The sequence below is a fragment of the Opisthorchis viverrini genome (genome assembly GCF_000715545.1).
Source record: "Opisthorchis viverrini unplaced genomic scaffold opera_v5_138, whole genome shotgun sequence".
NCBI lineage: Eukaryota > Metazoa > Platyhelminthes > Trematoda > Opisthorchiida > Opisthorchiidae > Opisthorchis > Opisthorchis viverrini.
This window is the reverse complement of record NW_008751794.1, coordinates 787,551-800,683: the sequence shown is the minus strand read 5'-3', so window position 1 is coordinate 800,683 and position 13,133 is coordinate 787,551. Positions and strand designations below refer to the sequence as shown.

The 13,133-nt window shown below is 41.5% G+C and overlaps 3 protein-coding genes across 3 annotated transcripts in view; 1 reads left to right on the top strand and 2 right to left on the bottom strand.

Moving 5' to 3' along the window:
• Nucleotides 1-13,133, top strand: part of T265_06580 (hypothetical protein) — a gene marked incomplete at both ends in the record, with an annotated part of 59,057 nt that overhangs the window by 40,115 nt on the left and 5,809 nt on the right. Inside the window, 2 exons of the mRNA XM_009171883.1 lie at nt 503-543; nt 7,453-7,483. Coding sequence (XP_009170147.1) covers nt 503-543; nt 7,453-7,483 — 72 coding nt within the window. The remainder of the gene's footprint in view (nt 1-502; nt 544-7,452; nt 7,484-13,133) is intronic.
• T265_06582 (hypothetical protein) lies at nt 1,266-10,702 on the bottom strand (the record flags this gene model as incomplete). Its single annotated transcript, XM_009171885.1, has 2 exons — nt 1,266-1,568; nt 10,664-10,702. 2 exons carry the CDS (start codon nt 10,700-10,702, stop codon nt 1,266-1,268), a joined length of 342 nt encoding a protein of 113 aa, XP_009170149.1.
• On the bottom strand, nt 10,877-12,886 carry T265_06581 (hypothetical protein; the record flags this gene model as incomplete). Its single annotated transcript, XM_009171884.1, has 1 exon — nt 10,877-12,886. The coding sequence occupies one exon, from the start codon at nt 12,884-12,886 to the stop codon at nt 10,877-10,879; it is 2,010 nt and encodes a 669-aa protein (XP_009170148.1).

The window sequence follows — 13,133 nt, the reverse complement described above, 5'->3', positions numbered from 1 at the left end:
CTTCGCTGAATTCTGGATTTCTAGTTTGTCGGGTTGTACCGATATACGTACGAAACTCAATTACCACAGGTCGTTCTGGCCTGGAAGTCGTTTTAATGGAGCCTTGAATCCGACAAAATATCAAAGTAGCATTATTTCACAAGATCAACTGTGCTATAAAAAACTGAAAAGAAATAATCGGTTGTCGCTGTAGCTATATAACATGCCAATGCAAAATGTTTTGGTGAAAATGCTACTTGCGCCTGCTAATCACGAAACAGATCCACCTCGCAGTTCAGTGAAGCACAAGATTTCTCTCAGAATTTACCGATCTATTTTCAGAAAGACTGTTGTAAATAATCTAAACAATTGCAGACTTGATCCAGGGTTCATCAGTTGCATTTCAGCTGACAAGCACTTAGTTGTAACTTTAATTCGCCAATCCAAACATGCGTTTGGACAAGTGCATTGGCGGACCCTATTCTTACCTGATCTTACTTCATTTTGAATCATTCAAGTTTAGCATGTGACCAAAATCGAGATTGCTCCGAACTTGATTCCCACGTAAGTGGTTTGAACAACCGCGCATCAAGCGGTGATTAAATTTCTGATGGACTCATTTTATCAATCACTATATGCTAAGAAAATCGCTACCATGAAGAATTCCCGCCCCGTGGTTAGAGCCGCTAACGAGTCCCTGGCCTTGAAATTGACTTTATTCAGTTTTTAATACAGTGCAATACAATCCGTCGTAAGTTGGTTATGTACACCTATCTCCCTTCTCAGTTACTTGGTTGAAATGGAAATCATTTGGTATCAACATCCGTCAGTTATGTTTTATTTTGTTTTGCCATAAGAGGAGTTTGACTCTGCAGGTTATCGTGCGTCGACAATCATGCAATTAACGGATGGCTATTTAAGTAGGATTAAAGAGGCAACCTCCAGTGCTTTCCGGCATATTTGTACAGTTTTCGGATAGCCTCGCCCCACTAGCATTCTCTCGAAAGCGGTAACTATCAGAGTTTAGCTGGCTGGATGTGCAGCTAAAGGGCGATTTAACATCAGTGACAAGCAGTAATGAAGTGGTTGAAATTACAGGCATATTCGAGTGATAAGCGTAATACACGGCGACAGTAATCAGATAAAACGAGGAGAAGGCTAATTTTCAGACGCCTCGTAAGCTTCAAGCATAGCCTGTCCAAAATGACTTTCGAATGATTACCAACGACACACCGGTTTCCAAAATCTTGGCACACTACCACGCCTACATTATTCATGTACTATGTTTATGTTAGATAAAACCGTTGTTTTTCTATAGAGGAGAATGTCGGTAGCTCAGGTAGCGTAGTTGGTCGTTGGCATGTTCGCTGAGCTGGGCAATTTGGTTGCAAACGTTTCATCACCAATCGAGATGACATCATCAGTGCGTAGTTGTGCGTAGCGGTGGGTTGGTGGTGGGGCCACAACAAATTGCCCAGCTCAGCGAACATGCCAACGACCATAAAACCATTGTTTTTTAAGCTGGTTGGAAATATTTCCTGCCCGGTGGACACGTTCAAAAATGCTTGGTCAGAAGTAGAAACTCTCCGCTGCATTCCGTTTCTTAGGAAATAACGAGTAGACTCGTGAATAATCAGCGATCGTAACCCGGTGCATGCGGAGTTCGTGTTTCCATCTATTCAATTTAACTATGTCCACGAAATAAAAGATGTGTTCCTGTATATTTAAATAACTTTTTGTACCAACAATAACCATTTCCCTTGTTTGCTGAACATTTCTTTGTCCATAGACGTTCCTGGTATTCAACTTTCCATGAGCGACAACACAAGTCTGTTTAAGTAGGCGTATTTATTGCAGGTGTTGACGATTTATCGGTGCCGCACGACATTTTTCCGTCTTACCTCTTGCAATATTTTCGCAGTAAAAATACAAAATAGGCTGAGCAAAATAGGCTGAGTAAATCATTGCCATTTACCGTAATTCTAGGTTACTACTGCAGACATACTGTGCACATATTAAACAATATTTGGTTTAACCGTATGTGCAAACATAATCGTCTATACCAGCACATACGTTCTATGCACCCGGTGGTTTGATGCAGCTCTTGGGATTGGGCGCTTCTCACGGTGTGTTGTATCACTGGTGGAGCCGGGTTTACGTTCCTGGCTTGGTTTTCGGTCACATTTAGTGAGTTGCGTGTTCCACAGTTGAGTACGCACGACTCCGGTTTTTTCTACCAAGTTTTTTGGCCCTGAATACTCTCCTTTATGTCAAACACGTGCACTTGGTTTGCAAACTGAATGAGAAAATATCAATGCTGGCTTTCAACACCGGGAAGCCGTGTGCAATCAGATATCCTCACACGTATTGCATAACCCGTTAAGTGTTATGGCCATTTTTTCCCGCTTTAAATTTTGCCGCAATCCGAGTTATGACTACACCACTACTGTTTTTCGTGTGATTTCGCAGTAAATTCCACTACTTCTTCGCACGTTCTCATGTTCACAATTCATATTCGTCACAGTGTACTCAGATAATTGTGATAGTCCTGCTGGACAATGGGGCTATTCAGAAGTTCTTTTATATGCGGTATTTCCTGAACAGGGATCATATAATTAGGCGCTATCAAATCTGAATTATTAGCCGCAAATGTGCACTGCAGTTATATGGACTCAAGAGTTGTAATACATGCGTTAGGGTACCTGATGCACCTGGTACATCTGCGAGCATGTGTGTTGCGCATGAAACTAATGAAGGAAAGCTATACAAGCAGTCAAGTGAAACACATAACACTGAGTTGGCACATTCTAAGGTGCCATCCATGTGTTTTAGCTATCACCTTCATTGTTATCAGTTGTTTTTAGGGAAAACCTATTCACAGCCCGTTAACGTAAGGTTGTGCTGCCTTGATGTAATCCGCATAATGAATGATTTATACACAAAATATATTTTATACTGTTTAGTTAGCTTAGTTTAGCTCGTTTTCCACCTAATTCCAATTTGGGAGCATATGCTCATTCTCCTCAAAATTCTTAATGCTTCCTAAGATTCCCAACTATCTACAGGCAACATATTGCAATCAGTGTTACGCGTTCAGTGATTTATAATGTCAACAACTCCGGACTATTTCTCCCATTAGCGACTTAATCTGAGCGGACTTAATATAAACCGGGAACACAGGATCATACTTAATATCCAATCAAACATTACGATGAAACATAATGACTGATTTGGATAAAATTGCACAGACAGCCCTTGGGATTGCATCTTGTCAAAGCTGCCCCCACCTCACCCTATCATTCCATCTGCATCATTGGCCTGCGTAATTGATCTCATAAATATCGATCATTTCGGAAAATCTCGATATGGGGTTCAAAAAGCAATGTGACATGAATTTCCGATCAAATCTGTCCCAGCTGCACTTGAGGTGGCCTTCGATCTTCAACCACCCTAGTGCATCGGAAAGCATTCCTTCATTTTCAGATCCCAAATACATGTGGAAGTTAGCCTCAAACCTATTGTTACGAATGTTACGAACGTACTATAGGCATGCATCTACCAAACTCATACCTTGTTCCAAAGAAGTGCTCCATTAGATACCCCGGCAACCGAATCACCCTTGATTTTCAGTCTTCCGCAAGCGCGCGTCCGTTTAAACGAATGTGGTTGAGTTGATGGCTTGGTAAACCAGAAGGTAGTAACCCGACCTTCCGGACAACCGCGTGTTGCATACGCTTGTTTTAGAGAGCCCGCTTGAATATTTGGTAAGATTTTTTCCTTCTTGCTATTTCAGGCAACCAATTCGCTTAATTAACCTTCTTTGCAACGTAAGAAAATTGTCAGTCCAGTCGTCACAGTACTTCACGATCCGCTCTCTATATACATTGAGGGCAGTGATAACCCTCAGTAAGGGTTCAAATGAGGAACTACGCTGAACAAATTTTGAATTTTTTGCAACTATAAATACAGCTCACCAGCACCAGCTCAATCTTATTGTATCAAGTGGGTGGTCAAATGGGAAGCTTAAAAGATCACGCCAAAAATTTTAAAAACTGCGTGAGTTCTGGACCACTGAACATGTTGATTTCGGCTTAGGAGTAAGCACTTACTCGATTAATGTTGGCAGTATACTAAAAGTCTAAGTTGTTTCACAGGCCTAGGACCTGTGGATAGATTGTTTGGCGATCGAGTTTCGGGCCGGAAATTGTTGAATATTGATTGATCAGTTAGTCATCTCACTCAGTTTTCAGAGCAAACACTGTGAAACGCGTTTGCGCGAGTTCATACTTGTCTTGCCATTTCATCAACAGATAGCACAAACTGTTTGTGTATACACAAAGCCATCTCCTGGGCTTTTTATGGTAACCATTTACAAAACATTTGGAACATTAGAAAATTTTCTCCAAGAAAGCTCTTGGTAATCGAATATAGATGGCTTGCATATTTGTGTAAGTTTTCAATGTTCATAGTCCACAAAATAACGTACAATTTGAAAATATTTCCGGATTTATGAGTGAAATGTTGTCAGATGTGTCTCTCTCAATTCATGTATGCAAGTACGTCTGCCAGTAAGGGGGCCCGGGGGTTAACCCATGATCCCGCCTCCAGTTATTAGGCATCTTCTTTAAATTCAAAGCAAATGTCTTTCGTAAATAGAAAAGTCAGCGCTTTCAATTATCCCAGTAGTCCAACCCTACAAGTAATCTACAATCCAGTGCAAAGAAACATTGGCAGATGGAGAGTTGATATCAGAAATAAAGCATCCGTGAGGTTCTTTCGCGGCGGCACGCAAATAGTTATTTGTTACTCGTGCGAGTTCAGGATTATACCTACTTGAGTTCGCAAAATGTCATATTGTGTTGGCCGGTTGAATCAGAGTCAATATATTCCCTTTTCCTCGGTTCGGTTTTGGAAAATGCTCAGGGTCCGGTGGTGTATCATAAATCAGGCTACGGACTGAATACGGGCGTACGCGCTAGAGCCACTCACACAACCAGTTTCGTTTGCTTTCACCTGTTCATTTAGCTTCGTTGAAATACTGCTTTCATCAGTGTGTCAAATTAAACCAATAACTATATGGATTTCGGTCACAAAGTATTGGTCATGAATACTTCTAGCAGGAACTGACAGTTGTTCCACAATCCCACGAACACCCGCAGCTCAGCAAATAATCATTATAAAGGTGCGGAAAACATTTAATTAATTGCATTTACAAAAAAGCCACCTATACCACTTCCCACATAAACAAGATAATTGTAAGTGGTGTCTTAGACAATGATACAGACACTCGTCTTCTTCGATCTCGCATAGTTAGACAGCATAGCAGGTGCAGCTGGCTTCATGTGTGCGCAACTAAGTGATGCGTAATATAATGCCGGTCGGGGATTACTAACAAAAAATACAAAGCCTACAGAATTAATATGATAGTGATCTGTAGAACATTCCGCTAATCATTGGTTTGCGTGTGTGTGTTTTACTGGCAATTATACGATAGCGCAAAAGAACGTGGATTCAACGGATTTACTTGCCATAATGCGTATAGCATTTATCGACACAGGCCTTCGAGTCTGGCTTGCATTTGTTACAAAACTTCAGGAGCTCTACCCAGTAATCACCTTCAATTAGATTACCTTATTTCACTTTCGCCCAGAATTGCAGAGATCCTGTCTTGCTGATGTCTTTCTGAAAGCACTGATCTTGCTTAAACCAAGTACATCCCCTCAACTTCCTTTAATTTTCCAACAATGTCGTTCTGTCCCAATGGCCAAGTCGCAACCAGGCGCCGTCTGTTGCACTCAGTGACGCTTATGATGATAAGAAAAACATAGGCTATGTGAGACCAATCGCGGTACCGCGCCAGCTGTTGCACGGAAAGCATATTGTGTAGGACGTCTGACGTGTCTGGATAAATGGACAAGTTCAGCGATCCATGCGACACGCAGTGGACGCAGGAACTGATTTCACGGACAGACCATTCTTTATGATGAATACAGAGTGAGTTGGTCGACGAATCTTCTGAAAGTAATTTGTGTTGTTATAGGAAATTCAAATACGACACAAATGAGAGGAAGACCGCAAAGTTAATAAAGTGCGACATTTGTAGGAAGAATAGAGCCTGAGTTTGCAATCCTTTGGTTCATAAATTTTTGGGTATTTACATTGTTGGGCATAAACTGATCGTGGTGACTTCACTGGTTAATACTGATAGCACGTCAGCGCATCACCCATTCCTTAGCGATAATCTTGCTCTCGCTAGCCTTATTTTAGCTACATAAAAGTGACTCGAGATTTTGTTTAATTTTTCTCGTAAAAATTGTTCCGATAGCTCAATCTGCGTGACGTTCATCCCGTCTTTTGACGCGTGAGAGTATTTAAAAATACTTATTTTTCTAGTACCCAAAGACATATGAAAAATGGCGAGGATGTATGACGAAGTGATGTCATTAAATTGACATCCTTACACAATTCTCAAAATCCTCCTGGCAGAAATTTAATTAGGAAACCATGAATTCCATATGACAACTGAACATTCCTCCTGACTGGCAACTTACAACTTCTTGGCTTGTTTTGCAGCGGAGCTATGGACTAACAGATTTAGAATTCAGTGAGATAGAATGAACTGCCCGGTTCTGGATGACTGGACAAAAATAAAAGCCACAGGTACATTTTGAGATAAAAAATTACAAAAAAGCGAGTGTGGGTTCGTCAAATGAGGAGATGTTTAGGACGGCCAGCGATAGTACCCTTATGAAACAAAGGGTGCAGTATGAAATTGTCGCTGCAGAATACCCTTTCCGTTAAATTTGTTGGAATCGAACGATAAAAGCTTCTAAACTATTCTATCTATACGGTCATCTGTCGCGCCATGCGAATCAGACAGTGACTCCCGATGGTACTCTGTTTCGATTCGTACTTCAGATAGAATAAAAAAAGGACTCAGTCCATGCTAAAGTAAACTGGAACAATCGCCGTGATTGCTGCACATTAATTCCTAATAACAACTGACTTGATCTTCCATTCGAGTGATGGGTGACATGACGGGAAACCACTTTATGATATTTGATTTGGAATCACAGCAGGTGAGCTTTTACCTGAAGTATAACCGGTCCTACTACAGTATTCTAAAGCTAACTAGATACCTTCAAAGTCATAGACACGTTTGCGTATAAAAACGGTGGTAACAAACGACTCGATTTAATCCCCTCTCATAATGTCTGCCTCATAATTCGACGTATTTTTTGTGATATATATTCCCTGGTTGTGTCGCCATTTCATTATAGTCGTAAAAACGATCGCATAATCCAGATGTGTTGTGATGTTTCACACAATACCTTTTCATTCGATTTGTATGAGAAGATGCCCAACCAAGTGAGAGTTGTTTTTGTCTGGACGCCTTTGATGTCACCGCCGAACAGTAGTTCAGGTCTAGGAAACAGAACACATTCTTTTTTTTATTCTTCTATTTCATTTCAGAAGGAATTGGAAAACAACAGATGGTGTTGAAGTGAGCAATGTTCTGCATTTGAAAATATTCATACAAAATATATGTGGCCGATCGCTCAGAAGGCCGGAAAGTCACATGTTTTGATGGTTACTGGTTCATACATACCCGAAGATAATGCTTGGAAAATCTATGAAGGGACTGCCGAAATACCGTGTTACGCCACTCCGAACCACAAAAGACTACGGCGAACTTAGCTGAACCAAATACGCACATATACAAAGAGTATAGGGCAGTTTACATCCGGAAGTAGAAAAAAGCCTCAAAGAAGTTACATCCGGTTTGACCAGATGACTGGAATTTTTTGGAGGCATAAAACAGCTCCATCAAGTGCTTTGCGGACACAATTCTTTTGCTGCAGTTTGTTGCTTGCGAAACCGGGACGGATTAATAAGAAGTTCGAGTTTTAACTTCCTAACATAAGAATTACTTTGTAGATTTGCATAGAAAGGGCAAACTGGATGCGTTAATCAATGCGTTTGATTACTGAGGCATTCCTCAATGCTCCACTTAACGCTGAGACCTGTTTCAGTGAATGAACGTTGATGACTTATTTCTTCATCGAATAGGACAGAGACTAAAAAAGTAGAATATCTAAAAAGATGTTTAGTAGAGAATTCAAAGAAGGGATAGGGCCGTCACTCAAAGGGTATAGAGGCAAAATCGTCCGATTTGTGGAAAATACATGAAGCGACCAACTGGAGCTGCTAGATAAGATATCCCATGGGTTTGTCACACCATTATGCCTAGAAAAATACTGGTAGATCGAGTGTGCTCATTTTTAATGATCACCAATCAATTTATATCCTCAGCACCTAGACAGTCTTCAGAAAGCGATTGAGTGCGCAAAGATTTCAGTGAACTTAATTAGGCTCTTGATGGGGCTATTGTCTTCTTAATTCTGTAACAACGTACCCTCCGAAATCCTTACTCCTGGTCAATTCTTCTCGAACGTCCGCCGACCGACATATTCTGGATAACTTGTCCCTGTGCATGATTGTTCTCAATTATCAGATAGCACATCATCCACCAAATGTAACTTTTAATGAAATTGAAGTAACATTCGTTCGTCTCTATGTCGCTACAATAATCCAGTCTCTCCTGGACCGTCTTTATTTGACATTCGTACCGCTTGTATTTCCATTGAACAAACCGACCAAATGAGCTCTGTTTTCGTCCGCAGACGTTATTTTTGATTGTGCCGTTTGGACCGAAAGCCAGCTAACACCTAAACAGCCCCTACAGCATATTTATGAATTCTGAAGAATGTTAGCGGGATACCTGGCGTTTAATTTTATCATAACTACGTTGCTCTTGAGACTACATTTCACTAAATCTGCATAGTTTTCCATCTCGCCAAACGCTTCTTGAGTAATTGCATCACTGATATATCTATTTCAGTCTGCGTGCAAGGTACCTTACGACTTACTGCTGGCGACCCACAATCTATTTATGCCGCACTCTGAAATGGAACGGATACGCCGCAAACCTCTGATAATTTGTGTCAGGTACAACGGTTCGCAGTGGCTCCAGGGATGCAGCATGGCAGAGCCCGTGAACTGCCGTAAAATCTTCCACAATCTCAAAGGGATAGCAATATGTATCGTCCTTTGTTCAGCAATTCGTTTCACATACACACGTACGTATGTCATTTTTCGTGCGGAAATTTCCTGTGCAATTTAGATCAGAGAAAACCGAGAGGATGCTAAGCGTTTAGAAGGTGCGCTGAAGTCACACGTGAAAACTCATGAACAAACAAAAAGACAGTGGGTAAAGAATGAACCATTTATTCACAGTTGGTTCATAAACCGTCTGATTAGTTCTTACTGCGGCAAGTGGTTGTAAACTCAGCCAGAAAGTTCGAAATTCCTGTCAAATAGTTTCAGTGATCTTTGACTTTCTGTCGCACACTGACTTCACATATTGGACCAAACTTTCACAACCTTTTGAAATTATCCACAGATTATGAAATACTTGTGAAGAGCCCACATGTCGCAATAAGTCATACGTGAGAGAGCATTCCAACTGAGAATTCGTCACATCGGGAGACAGTCAACTAATGATCCCGCTAACAGCTTAGGAGAATGTGATGAATCAACCAGCAATCAGAAATATGAATTCAAATGTGTCACGATATCTTGAATATCGTAGCCACTGAAACATGAGACGGCCTGGTGCATCACACGCAGTTGCATGGAAACATCACAAACGAGAGAATGAGCTAGGTTTCCAAGTGAGTCTTCCACAGAACCAATTTTTTTGCATGTTAGTATAATTCTCTAAGAATTTACTCTCTTTCCTGTTTATGTTCGCGGTTTTCGCACTGTCCTTGACTCGCTGGTGGTGTTTGGTCTCATTCTTTAGCTACTCTCCGGGTCGTTGTGTTTTCGAATATATCTGGGGTTTTGTGGAATGGAAGCTACCTCATCTTTCAAATTTATTACAATCAATTATAGGACGTCTTGTTTCAAGCACAGATTGACGTGAATTACCTGAAACTGTGGCACCTACCATTATACCATGAGAATCTAACAAGTATACGGCGTTTCTTGGTATCTCTAAGTATGTTCAATTAACTGCATATCTTTTCATCCGAAAATTTGTAAACTGGGATTTCGAAAAGTTAGAATATAACTGTTCAAAACTCCATATATATGAGGCACATAATGGAATTTCGAATGAAATTCCATAATTTTTTATTTTCATTTGTGTTTGAACTGAGGAAATCACTGTCACGTAGATACTGATAGACTTCAAATAATAAGTGACCGAGGGACTGTCATACGGAGTTATTCTCTACTATTGTCAAGTTTCTAGTTACTTTCTTCCGTCTGAGGTACATCAAAGCCAATTGTTGGCAGATAGATGCATTTTTTCCGAACAAAAGTTCCACTTGGAAACTAACTTGTCCGTATGCCAACCCTTAGCGGATTTTCATCTGAACTAGCTCTGTTAGATGCGTATGTTCCAGTTTGTTAGGATGGCTCCCCCATGTCCAGTATATTTTTGGAAGTTTCACCGGGGTGACAGGAAGATGCCTGAAACTAGATAATTAGAGCTTCGAATCGCAGTTTTCGCATTCCATAAAGATTCGCTTTCAAGATAGTCACACCACCGAGCGTTTTTTAGAATCGAAATGAATCAATGAAATCATCGCACATAAATTTGCTGCTTGGCATCTACTTTTGTATGATCCATGTGCTCAATGAATCCTTCCTCCATTTAAAATGAAATCCCATGGCAACCGTACAATTTATAATAAGTAAATACAAATTACATTTCAAAAATGATATTATGATATCACCAATGCAATCCAAGCGATTAAGAATGAAGGAAAATGATGAAGAAAGAATGAGTGCATTGTCAGTTACACGTAGTCTATGGAAATGTAGTCAGTCAATTAAGACATGCGATCAAAGAACTGACGAGGTATATATCAACGATGGCGAGCTGGAAGGAGGAACGATGTATGCTACCGGTTGAACTGTCCAAAATGTCTTCAGTTTGCAGGACTTCAGCTTCACTAATTGACCTGTGGTTAGTGCCAATTGTTATCGGCAAACTATGGTCTGGTGTTTCGACTGGAATGTCGGAAGGATTTTGTGCACTGGGCAACGCGGGATCTGCAGTTTGCATGTCTGACAAAATCGAAGATTGTGATTTTGGGGCGGCTGTTGAGCTTGAACTTTTCTTTGGTTCCTGTGTTTCAACGTTCTCGGTTTTGTTGGTTTCTCTGATATCCTCGCTACTCCATGTTGCCGGCATATGGGCTGCTGGTTCACTAGGATTGGGATTCGACTGTTGTGCTTCGGTTATCGTTGTAACCATGGTGTTGGCCTCTTTCATATCCGGAGACTCAGATTTATGCTGCATGTCTCCACTTGAACTGTCCAAACTTTCTTCAGTTTGCGCGCTTTCGTCCTCACTAAATAGGCTGTGTGTAAAGCTATTGGTCATTGGAGAATTATGGTCTTGTGTTTCAGTTGGAATGTCGGAGGGATTTTGTCCACTGGACGACGATTGATCTGCAGTTTGAGTGTCCATGAAAATCGACGAGTGTGATCTTTGCGCGGCTGTCGAGCTTGAACTTTCCATTGTTTCCTGTGTTTCAACGTTCTCGGTTTGGATGGTTTCACTGGTATCCTCGTTAATCCATGTTGCTGACATATCGGCTGCTGGTTCAGTCGTATCGGAGATCGACTGTTGTGTTGTAGATATCGTTGAAGCTATGATTTCGGACTCTGTCATATCCGTAAACTCAGATTCAGGCAGCATACCTCCACTTGAACTGTCTAAACTTTCTTCAGTTTGCGCGCTTTCGTCCTCACTAAATAGGCTGTATGTAAAGCTGGTGGTCATCGGCGAGTTAAAATCTTGTGTTTCAGTTGGAATGTCGGAGGGTTCTCGTTCACTGGGCAACTTGGGATCTGCAGTTTGGATGTCTGTCGAGATCGAAGTTTGTGATTTTTGTGCTGACGTCGCGTTTGAAGTTTCTGTATGTTCATGTGTTTCAGCGTTCCTGGTTTGGCTGGTTTCACTGGTATTCCCGCTAGTCGATGCTGCCGATATATTGCCTAGTTGTTCAGTCTGATTAGAGTTCAATTGTTGCGTGCTAGCCCTCATTGGTGCTGTCGTGTTGGCCTGGAACAAACTGGGAGGCCCAGAGTCATGCTGTGTGTTTCCAGTTGACTTATTCAGAGTTTCTTCGGTTTGCGGGTTTTCGGTTTGGTTGATTGAGTTGCGTGTAATGCCAGTGATCGCTAACGTACTGTGATTTTGTGTTCCATTTGTAATTCCGGAGGGACTTCGTGTACTAGGCAACGTGGTTACTTCAGTTTGGGTGCCTGTGACAATCGAAGCTTGTGATTTTTGTGCTGACGTCGCGTTTGATGTTTCCATAGGTACTTTTGTTTCAACGTTACCCGTTTGGCTGTTTTCACTGGTATTTCCGCTAATCCATGTTGCCGACCTGTGAGCTACTGGTTCAGTCTGATTAGAGATCAACTTTTTTGTGGTAGTCACCACTGGATCTGTGGTGTTGGACTTAGCCAGACTCGGAGGCTCAGAGTCATGCTGTGGGTTTCCAGTTGATCTATTCAAATTTTTTTCTGTTTGCGGATATTCGGTTTTGTTAAATGAGCTGTGTGTAATGCCACTGGTCGTTGGCGTACTGAGGTTTTGTGCTTTAGCTGGAGTGTTGGACGAATTTTGCGAATTGGTGAACGTGGGACCTGTAGTTTTGGCGCCGGTCACAGTCGAAGGTTGTGGTTTTTGTGCAGTTGTCGCGTTTGAATTTCCAATGGGTTTTTGTGTTCTCCCGTTGTCTGTTGTGCTGGATTTATGGGTTTCCTTGGTGGATGGCATTCCTTTCCTCGTGTTGCTTGTTGTTGACTGAATTTTGGACATTTTCGCGCTAGGCTCCGTTGTTCTTTGTATTCTAACTGTTGTGCTTGGTTTTGCTGTTGTGGTTGGTGCTATTACGGTTGTCGGTTTTTTCGTTGTCGCTCTTGTGGTTGGTGCTCTTGCCGTTGTCAGTTTTCCCGTTGTCGCTTTAGTGGTTGGGGCTTTTGTGGTTGTCGGTTTTCTCGTTGTCGCTTTTGTGGTTGTTGTAGGTTTGGTCGCTTTTGTTGTTGTTGTCTTCTTGCAGGTTTTC